The sequence below is a fragment of the Galeopterus variegatus genome, unplaced genomic scaffold (assembly GCF_000696425.1).
Source record: "Galeopterus variegatus unplaced genomic scaffold, G_variegatus-3.0.2 Scaffold24, whole genome shotgun sequence".
Classification (NCBI taxonomy): Eukaryota; Metazoa; Chordata; class Mammalia; order Dermoptera; family Cynocephalidae; genus Galeopterus; species Galeopterus variegatus.
Genome location: NW_007726135.1, coordinates 38,923 through 50,597, shown reverse-complemented (window position 1 = coordinate 50,597; position 11,675 = coordinate 38,923). Strand labels below are relative to the sequence as shown.

The following is an 11,675-nucleotide window of genomic DNA, read 5'->3' as shown; positions in this document are numbered from 1 at the left end:
ATTGTCCTTATTGTCTAAGCCATTTTTAGTTCATGATTCTATTGCTGCCAGCTGAAATGTTGATCAAAAAGAGAACATATTGGGCCGGCCCGGTGGCACACTGATACAGTGCGCCGCTTGGTAGCGCGATGGCGCTCCTGCTGAGGGTTCGGATCCCACATACAAACCGGTTCCCGCTCACTGGCTGAGCGAGGTGCGGGCGCGACGCCGAGGGTTGCGATCCCGTTGCCGGTCCCGGTCCAGTACGGGCGCGACACTGAGGGTTGCGATCCATTGCCGGACACGAAAAAAGACAAAAAGGGGAAAAAAAAAAAAATTGAACTTTCAGGCCTGGTTATGTTAGTTTTGAAATGCAGCTGTTTAATTAAATATTAAGCATTAATCCTCACATCCTCAAAATAAAATATAAAAAAGAGATGTCAGTAATATCTAATCTTTTTTTTTTCCTTTTTTGTCTTTTTTACTGACTGGTAACGGGATCGCAACTCTCGGTGTTGCGCCCCCACTGCGCTCAACCAGTGAGCGGGAACCAGTCTCCACATGGGATCCAAACCCTCAGCGGGAGTGCCATCGCGCTCCCAAGCGGCGCACTGTAGCAATGCGCCACCGGGCCGGCCCTACTTTGCTTGGTTTTAAGAATGACATGTGCTTCTCTTGGCTTCTGTGTAAAGAGCAGTGGATGCCATGTGCCCAGTAAGTATAAGCTACTGCTGCTGTTATTATCGTAATTATTAAAACCCAGAAAATGTCACATATAACACACTCTGAGAAATAACATAGTTCACAGAATATATACATATAATCCTAAGAAGTTGATTTCCTTGGTAGTTCACAATAATCCTTAATCACCTTCACATTGATGCTCCTGACTGATTTTTAAATCTGTCTCCTATCCTATTCTTGAAGACATTTAATCATTATTATCTGTAATGTAATTCTTACTATATAGGAAAAGTTGTGACTCTAATGATCCATGAAAACTTCATCCTTATCCTAAAAAGAAAATCATTATTTCTAAAATACCACTATGTTTGAATTTTCCCTTAATGAGGAATGTAAATGTTTCTTACCTCAGGTGCCCCTGCTATTTTTAGTTGTAGCATTCCTTTTCTGTCCTTGTCTTCACTGTTTGAATACTGAATGGTCTGCACTTGATTGAAGTCGGCCAGATGTGTGGGCTTTGGAAAGGAAAGGTGAGATGTTTAGACCACAGATAAAAGCCTTCACTGATTCTCACTGTTTTGTGAAATTCTGATGGTCCCAACCCCCATCCCATTCTCCTGAATATATCTTCCCTAAGTCTGGAGGTGTTTGGGGGGGGAAACAGATTCTCCGGGTAGCACCCAGTGGAGCAGTCACATAACCGTCTCCTGCACTTCAAGTTTACGGACGTGTCTGTTCTTTGTGATGTCCGAGGAGACCCATACAGTTGGATGGGTGAAAGTATAGTCACGACACAGGGAGAAAACAGAAGACAGAGGAAGGAAGTGGAAGGAATCCTTGGCTTGACTCACTAGCCGGCCTGGGAGGATCCTTATGGAATTCTTGCTGGAGTGCGTGCCCATTCCCATAGAAAGAGGAGTCTGGGCTCACTCTCAATCACCCTGGGCTAGAATAAGTTTCTGAAACTTACTGAAGTTCTCTTCTACAGTACAATGGAGCTAGGGAGATAGTATGTATCTAAAGGACCCCTTCCACAGACTGAACTCTTAGGATGTGCCAAGAGAGATTTTGGTCATTGTTAAAATACAATAAACTCTGGGCCGGCCCGGTGGCGCACTGGAGAGTGCGCCGCTTGGGAAGTGTAGCGGTGCTCCCGCCGAGGGTTTGGATCCCATGTGGAGACTGGTTCCCGCTCACTGGCTGAGCGCGGTGCGGGCGCGACACCAAGGGTTGCGATCCCGTCGCCGGTCAGTAAAAAAGACAAAAAGGAAAAAAAAAATACAATAAACTCTTTTTCTTAAAAAGAAAAAAGTATACACGTCTTTTATCCTTCTAGTAAAAAAGACAAAAAGGATAAAAAAATACAATAAACTCTTTTTCTTAAAAAGAAAAAAGTATACACGTCTTTTATCCTTCTAGCATTTCATGATCGTGATCACTCTGCATGTGATGATTCCTACATATTTCTTTAAAACCATCACAAGGTATCAGCCCCTCCCCACCCCAAAGAGGACAGATGATGCCACTAGCACTGAGCTTGAGCTGTCGTTCAGAGAGACTCATGCTTAGATGCCCTTCCCAGTGAAGCATTTTCCCGCTTTGTTTTCAGGGATGCCTGTGTTCCATGGGCCTCCTGACTTCCCCAGGGAGGCCAGGGGCAGCCATCTGTTCTCCTAGGCCTCCACTGCACACTTTCCTCTCTTGGCTGCTGGGACATGCAGCCCTCTTGGGGTTTCTTCCAACTTCACTGGTCCTTCTTTCATGGTTCCTTTTATTGGCTTCTCCCCTACTCAATCTATAAAAGTGAAAATTCTATAGGTCTCTGCTGGGTGGGCCCTGTTCATCCACCTAGTAGTGCCATGGCACGGGGAATACCATCTAGTCTTATGGCATTAAAAACCATCTCCAGCCCTGACATCTCCCTGAAACTTACCCAATTCCCTATATGACATCTCCGCATGGATGTCTGGGAGAGATTACAAACTAACACAATCAAAAGGGTAATCCTTCAAAATATGTTCCTCCTCCAGGTTTTCCCACTTCAGTAAAAAGCATCATATTTGATCAGATTCCTGAGCCGAAATGAAGGAAGACAACACTAATTCCTCTCTCTCCCTTACCTCTATATCCAACCTCTCTCAGCAATTCCTGGCAACCCCAGCTCCAAACACATCTGGACTCCATGTGTTTTCTTTCCACCTTCCCAGCTATCACTGTAGTCCAGGCCAACATTATCATATTGTGCTTAGAATCCTACAATTGTTTCCTAACTGGTTTCCCTTCATCCATACCTGTCCCCAACAATATACTGCCCTTACCTGGAAGTGAAGGAGATACTTTAAAAATGTAAATCAGATCATATGATTGCCTTACTTAAAAAGGTACAATGCAAGCCCATACCCTACATGATTTACATGATCAAACATGCTCCATGTTCTGAGCCTTACCTGCTTCTCTCACCTAACCTCCTACCATGATCTCATGTACATGAGATGTGCTGTAGGTCTCACTGGGGTAGAACCATTCCGGGGGTTGGTTGTTTTTAGTTGACCAAAAGATGAGGGATATGAAAGAGGACCAAGGCTGCTAGATGCCACATAACGTGTGGGGAATTCCCTCACTATGAAAAATTGTCCTGTGTCCCAAATGGCTTTCGAATGTCCCGGTATGGATGTCGGTGAAAAATCTGATTCTAGAATCAAAGTCCCTTAAAAACACAAAGTATGCTCTGCACTCAATTTTCCAGGAATGCCACTTACGTGTAATGCAAGAGAACGATATACTGTGCTGTCTTTGGAACTTTACTAAGAGTTGCTCAACATGTTGAAAAATGATGTCACTAAGGGCAAGACATGCTGTGGTATTCTGGTCACTGACACAAGGTACCTGTGTCAGTTTGCATTTGTAGCTACTCTATGCACATATGTAACAGGATATCTGAGGCTTCTTCTAATAGACTAAGAGTCAAATACAAGTATTATTAGTTGGTGGCAACACATGAAATGAGGAGTATCTCAGTTAGTTTCAATTACTGCTATCTCACAATCTTAAAAAAATTTCCAAAGCATAATAATTTAGGTTCAGAAAATTAAGTATGGAAATTAGTTTTTATTCCTTTTTTAAAAAATCCTATTGTTTTTCTACCTCACTCTGATATTATCCCCTGACAAAGTCGGACACATAACTTTCTTTCCCTTTCACTTTCCTACACTACTTGTATGAAATGACTTCTGGTTGTCCTCTCAAATTGAAAATCATTACTAAGTACATGCATCTGATTGTAATGCTCTCCAATGTACTGTGCTGAGCATTTAGATATTGAAAGAGATTTTTTGAAATTATATGTGTAGGTGGATAACATATTCTATAATTTTAAGGATAGCAAAAGGATATTTAAAAATATCTATTATAAGGAAGATAGGATTGAAAAGAGCTAACGCTGCCCACTTACTCTAAATTGGACACCCAGAAGACACTCGCTCTCACATCACCCTACTGTAGCCCTTTATCGAAATCAGATTATTTCCATTGCTTACCTTCTTTCTTACATTCTATCTCACACCAGAATGAAAGCCCCTTGAGGGTGACAATACTATGTCCATTTTGTCATAAGGAAGCAGGGCCACAGATCTGGCACACAAGTGAGTGCGTGAATAAACTTTGAGAACTTGTTAGGTGCTGGGTTCTGTTGCAAGTGTCAGGACACAGCAGTGGACAAGGACCACATAAATTCAGACATTAAACAAGTAATCACACAAGTAACACTCAGTTACGACTGTGACAGGACTATGACAAAGTAATATAGGGTGTCTGTAAAAAATCTAATTTATTGGGAAGGAGGGGACATGAAATAAGGCCACAGAAAAAGTTTCACTGAGAAAAAGAGAGTAAGACTTGGTAACATGAAGTGAAGACCATGTACATTATATTTAGGACCCAGCCAACGGCCTAGAACAAAGCAGCTACACAAAATACAAGGGTATTTCAAAAAGTTCATGGAAAGACTCCTATTATCTTTTAATTCTATTTTTCCAAGAACTTTTTAAAGTACCCTTGCATGTATGCAAACTGACTACAGTAACACTTACGGCCTAGAACAAAGCAGCTACACAAAATACAAGGGTATTTCAAAAAGTTCATGGAAAGACTCCTATTATCTTTTAATTCAATTTTTCCAAGAACTTTTTAAAGTACCCTTGCATGTATGCAAACTGACTACAGTAACACTTAAGATAAGGTGCATGAGCAGTCATTATCCAGGCAAACAGAGAGGGAAAGGAAACATGAAGAGGAGAATCTAGAGCTGCATTGTCCAGTATGGTAGTGGGATGCCACATGTGTTATTGAGCACCTTGTGGTACACAGTTTGTCCAAACTGAGATATGCTGCAAGTGTAAAACGCATGCCAGATTTCAAAGGCTTGGAATGATAAAAAGATTTCAAAGACTTGGAATGATAAAAAGAAGATAAAATTTCAATAATTTTTACATCAATTACATGTTGAAATAGTGATATTTTGGATATACCTGGTTAAACAAAATACACTATAAAAATTAATTTCACTTGTCTTTCTACCTTCTTAAATGTGGTTACTAGAAAATTTAAAATTACCTACAAGGCTTGCATCATACTGCTATTGAACAGGCTATAGAGATGAAGTTGATAAGGACTCAGAAGCACCCAGTGGCTTAGCCGCACAAGGGTATTGCTACTCTGACAAGGCACTGGGTGGGCTGGTGGTGTGATGGTGACAGGCAGGCCAAGCCTGGCTGGAGGAAGTTGAGGAGAGAATAGGAAGAATCATGCACAGTAAAATTAGTCAGCCTGTCAAGAAGCTCAAGTAATAAAAGAAAGAGAGACATGAGTCACCTGGAAGGAAAGGGATAGGAATGCAGGGTTAAGAGAGGATACTTCTAGGATGGGAGAAATTATACTCTTCTAGGTTGACATGAATTACCCAGGATATTAGAAATGTTGGCTGATTCAGGAAGGAAAGGGTAGAGTTGCAGAACTACCGTGAGCGGGTGAGATAGGGCAGTAGCCATCACACAAGCAGAGGGGCTGGTCTTCTCCAGGAACATGAAGTTCACCTGCAGAAGGCAGAACACAGGGGCACGAGGCAGCAGGACGGTGGGGCAGCCAGAAATCGAGGAGAGGGGCAGATATTATGGGAACTTTTGGAGACTCCATCCTGATTGTTCCTATCCTACTTTTCTTCTACTTTATACAACTAACAACTGTTACAGGCATAGAGATTCTTATAACCTTAAATACAAAATATTTTTTTCATGAAAACCTCACAAAAATCAACTACATTTTTGGCCACAAAGAAGACCTTAACAAATTCAAAATAGTTAACATTTAAAAACTCATATTATCTGCTCACAAGCCAATTGAAATTGGTACATAATATTCTTATAAGAATAATAAAAATAAGACAAAAACCCCTAGAACTACTTGAAAATTAAGTAACATTCTCCTAAATAATGCTATAATGAAAGAGAAATAAAAATGAAATTTTGAACTAAACAGAAATACAATAAAAAGGAGAAAGCAACATACCTAAAATGGTAAGACATGTTAAAAGTTGTACAAGAAGAAAACGGCCTTCAAATTAAACCAAAATAAAATTTTAAAAAGTGCTTTAAGCGAATGGCATAATAAAACATAGCCAAGCCACTATGAAAAGGGATTAACAAAGAAAATACTAACATTAATAAAAATGAAATGGCATAATAAAAAAACAAACATAGCCAAGCCACTATGAAAAGGGATTAACAAAGAAAATACTAACATTAATAAAAATGAATAGAAATGCTGTAATAAATCCCTACGCTTGTCCCTCAAAAGACAACTAGAACAAACAGACCCTTTGTAAGTTTGAAAAAAGAGCTGATCCAAAAGAGACAAACTTAGGAATGGGACAGGATATAGAAATAAAGTTACTGGAAAAATGTTAAGAGAACTAAAGCAGATAGTATGCTAACAAAATATAAATTGCCAAAATTGACACAAGAAGTGGAAAATATGAATAGATCTATTACTACTGAAGATATTATAAAGATAGTTAAACATGTATTATGGAAAAAGGTGCCATGTGGTTACATAGATCACTTCTATCTAACCTTCAAAGAACATGCAATTCCAATCTGACTTAAAATATTTCAGGCCATTAAAAATCATGGAAAGACCACTAATTCACCTGATGAAATGAATGTAGCTTTAATACCATATCCTTATAAAGTTAATATAAAAAAAGAAAAGCCTAGATTAATCTTACTTACAAATAGTTGTAAAAATTCTTCCAATTAACAAATATAATAAATCAATATTTCAAAAGAGTAATATAACAAGGAGTTATTTAATGGCTCAGTATCAGCACATCTATTAATATAGTCTACTATAATAACAAATTAAAGGAGATAAAAACAGGATCATATCAGTACAGGTTAAAAAGGCCTCTGATTAAATTTAGGAGCTACTCATAATAAAAATTCTAAGCAAAAGATCAAAAGGTCATAATTTTAAAACATTAAAGACATGTTGTTAAAACTCAACAAAAATTACCCTAAATAATATACACTTTTAATTGATAAACTGTAAAACAAAATAGATGCCTCCACCACACTGTTATTAAACATGATCTTTGAGATTCTTGTGCGTATAAGAAAACAAAATTGTATCGGTTATGGGGAAAAAAGTTAAAATAATTCTTATTTTGCTGATTACACAATTATATATCGAGAAAATCCAAGATGCTAATTTAAAAATACCTATTACATAAATAATAAGGTTGCTAACCATATGAGGACACTTCAAAAAGTTCATGGAAAAATAGAATTAAAAGATAATACTAGTCTTTCCATGAACTTTTTGAAGTACCCTCATATGATATGCAATACTCAAATATATTCTTTTATACTCAGAGTATGAATTTTATCTTTTTTTTGTGTGTGTGTCCGGCAACGGATCGTAACCCTCAGTGTTGCCCCCGTACCGGACCGGGACCGGCAACGGGATCTCAACCCTCGGTGTCGCGCCCGCACCTCGCTCAGCCAGTGAGCGGGAACCGGTCTGTATGTGGGATCCGAACCCTCGGCGGGAGCGCCACCGCGCTCCCAAGCGGCGCACTGTAGCAGTGCGCCACCGGGCCGCCCCCACAGTATGAATTTTAAATTGGACATGCCCACCCCACCCCCAAAATCCACTCACTGAAATCTAACTGAAGGATGTAAAAGAAGTCCTGAACAAATAGATAAATATACCATATTCTCAGATAACAAAAGATCCAAAAATGTTTACTTAAAAAAAAAAAAATCTCACAAAATTAACATACAAACTGGAATCCCAACAGAATTTTCTTTTAATGAAATAGATAAATATACCATATTCTCAGATAACAAAAGATCCAAAAATGTTTACTTAAAAAAAAAAATCTCACAAAATTAACATACAAACTGGAATCCCAACAGAATTTTCTTTTAATATCATAAATTTGGTTTTGAAAAAGAAAATAATCAGAAACAGCCAGGAAAGGGTACAAAAGAAGAATGATATACAAGGTATAGAAGAAAAGAAGATATTGGGACATAGCATCAAACTACAGCAACCAAATCAGTATGGTATCAAAAGAGACACCTGGCTCCATGGAAAAGAACAGAGGAACCAGAAGGAGATTAGGAAAGTGGTGGTTCAATTCAGACGTAAAAGATTAAATTATTTAATAAACTGCATTGACACAATTAGCTACTCACCTAGAATATGGACAACAATAGCAACTACATAATGACTATAATAATTAATATTTTCTAAGTGCTTACTTTGTACTAGGCTATAATCTAAATATTTCAAATTTATTAATGTATTCAATTCTCTTACAAGCCCTAATTGCAATTATTACTATCATTCTGATGAGAAAACACCAGATGAATTAAACACATACATGCAGAAAGGCAAAGAAAAATCTGTGAGAAAATATGAGACTACAGACCTAATTTTAGAGTTTTAACAAAAAAATACATAATAAAAGATGTATAATGTCATCATTTTCTGAAGAGGTTGCACCAGTTTATGCTCTCATCAGCTGATATGAAAGTTCCAGCTGCTCCACATTCTTGCTAGCACTCGGCACTAGGCACTAGGTGGCTTTTTCCCTTTAGCCATGTGTAACAGTATCACTCTGTATTTGTCTGTTGACTATGAGGCTGAACACCTTTTCGTTTACTTATTAACCATTTGGATTTCCTCTGATGGGCTGTCTGTCCTTTTCTTAAGGACTTGTAGTCATTCTTTATCCTGGATTAAGAGTCTATGTCAAATATATTTATTGCAAATACCTGGCTTGCCTTTCTCCTATCTTTCAATGAAAAAAAGTTACTGATTTCAATGTAGTTCAACTCATCAGAATTTCCTTTTTAGAGCAGCACTTTTTATGTCCTATTTAAGGAATCTCTGCCTACCCTAACGTTATAAAGATATTCTCTTATGTTTTCTTCTAAAACTTTTGTCATTTTTACCTTTCATATGTAGATCTATATTCCATCTGGAATTGATTTTTGTCATGGTATGTAACACAGGGGTCAAAATTCATTCAGTTTTCCTCTGAACATACAGTTAATCCAGCAGCATTTACTGAAAAGCTAATCAACGATGCCAAAAGTCACATAGCGGTCACTCTTAGGGTGCAGGACTGGTGACTAGAAAGGGGCAGGAGGGGCCTCAAGGGGTTCTGAGGTTGGTCTGTTTAAAGTCAACAGCCAACACGAGATTTGGAAAAAAAATTTTAACAAAGATATAGGAAAACACACTGACTTCCTTAATGTGTAAAGAGATGTACAAATTGAGAAGAAAGACAACTGTGTTGGTAAAATAGGCAAAGTATATGACATAAGCAGTTAATTCACAGAAGTGGGAAGAGAAACATCCAGGACATGAAAATATGTTTAAATCCACTAGATGCTTGCTTTACATCAAACTGAACAAAAAGAATAATAAGAATTGTTTTATACCTACTAAAATGGAAAAGTTAAAAAAGCTATTAGAACTACTGCCATCAAATGAGCGAGAAATTAGTACTCTCATATGCTGCTGGTGGCAATATGAAGTTTCTTAGCCTTTCTGAAAAGCAATCTGGCAGCCTCTTTTAAAATTAAAACTATTTGAGTGGATCTTACAGTTCTATCCCTGGGAATCTATTCCTTAAGGAGAAAAAACAGTAGTTCATAAAGATACTTGTCAAAGAATATTTATTATGTCACTGTCTTGGAGCAGAAAGCTGAAAGCAAAACAAATGTCCTCCATATGGTTCCACCTGGCTCCCAGAGAGAGAAGGGACACAGCCAGGGTGGACCAGACTGAATTTCTACCAGGTTCGGAGTGAGATGACCAAGATGTAGGCCAGTAGGCCTGATGATGACACCATTTCTGAATAAGAGAACAAGACTATGGAGAAAAACACAGAATAATCATCACTGGGCCATTTACGTGTGCGCATGGGGTCAACAGGGAAGGCTGAGGAGAAGAGTATAATGGAAGCAGAACCCAGCTGAGCGGGGATGGAAGCCACAAAGCACACTCGGAAGAAAGGAGGTATGACATGACATGGTTTAATCACATGTATGCACTTATATGTGAAATTATGTGTATGGGTACATGTCTTAACTAATGAAGTAAAAAGTTTAAATTACAAAACAATATGAGTAAAAAAGAACACTTGCTGGTGAGAGACCTGTGAAGTAGCCCCTCAAAATTACATTCCCTGACTCCCCATTAAAATGGGAGCATGACCTTCTCAGCATAAGGTGCCTTACATAGTTCTACTTCTCATGTAGTCCTTATTTATTTTGTACACTTGAGTGTAAGCTACATAAAGGCGGGGACTTCTGTTTTCTTCTTTTTTATATCTCGAATCTCTAGAAGGTGCCTGGCACCAAGCAGGTGCTCAATCACACTTGTTGCAAGAAAGAAACAGGAACACACAAGCAAAGGCTAGCACTTCTGCTGAGAACGGAAGAAGGAAGGTCTGGTGTGGCAGTAGAGGACAAGCTGTGGACTTCTACCTAATGGCACTTTTTTCTCAGTAAGGTGAGTAAGGCTGGGGAAAAAAACTCTTCGTAAATCCCGTAAGGAGAGTTCTGAATGTATAACATATCCCCCCCACCCCCCCACCGGGGACAGCCTGAACAGGCTGTTTCAAAGGATATGATGCCATGACAAGTATACTCAAACCATACAGAGAACTGAATAAAAAAATAACATTTAAAACTCCTCCAAATAAACTGTAACAACCCCATCCAGATCTCACTACAATATGTACGATTTGTATGATTCACTTCCTCTCATAACTAAAGAATTCTGAAGAATTTCAACAGTGGCCTGAAGTTTCTCTTATTTACACCCACCCACCCTAGCAACGAACACCATGCAGTGAAAAGATTTAAATGCAGAATGATGTCTTTTCCAGAAGAACGTCCCATTTCCTTAACTTGATTCCTCTTTGTCTAAAGTCAAATTCTCAAGACATCACAGAAGCAGACTTACATTACAGCCCTTGTCTGTTAGGTAACTGATCCCTTCTTCTGGGCCGATTGCCAGTTCCACTGAAATAATCCAGCTTGACTTTCGAAGGTAAAACACGTGAGGACAGAGGTGCCGGAAGGAAAAAGAAATAGCTTAGATAAAGAGACGTGGATATATTAAAAGATCAAAAGGGAGTTGGCTCGGCTTGCTATGAATCTTTCTAACCAACGTGAGGACAGAGGTGCCGGAAGGAAAAAGAAATAGCTTAGATAAAGAGCCGTGGATATATTAAAAGATCAAAAGGGAGTTGGCTCGGCTTGCTATGAATCTTTCTAACCAAATAAGATAAAACATTTATAATTTCATTAACCCAGGATCTACTGAGCCTAGACAGAGAGACACTATGCTGTCTCCAATGTACTTGGAGATGGTGGATTCCTTGGGAAGAGTATCTGAAGAGGTCAACTAGCCCTTGGAGAACAGTTAATCAACAA

At 38.7% G+C, this 11,675-nt stretch overlaps 1 protein-coding gene across 4 annotated transcripts in view; it reads right to left on the bottom strand.

The window, feature by feature from the left end:
* The window catches only part of PTK2 (protein tyrosine kinase 2), a 136,182-nt gene extending 124,908 nt beyond the window's left edge, over window positions 1-11,274 (bottom strand). For all 4 annotated transcript variants that reach the window (XM_008568410.1, XM_008568421.1, XM_008568436.1 and 1 more), the window contains exons 1-2: window positions 11,203-11,274; window positions 1,071-1,178 (exon numbers count right to left, since the gene is read on the bottom strand). In XM_008568410.1, coding sequence (XP_008566632.1) covers window positions 1,071-1,103 — 33 coding nt within the window. In that variant the 5' untranslated portion in view covers window positions 1,104-1,178; window positions 11,203-11,274. The remainder of the gene's footprint in view (window positions 1-1,070; window positions 1,179-11,202) is intronic.
* Window positions 11,275-11,675: the final 401 nt, after the last annotated feature.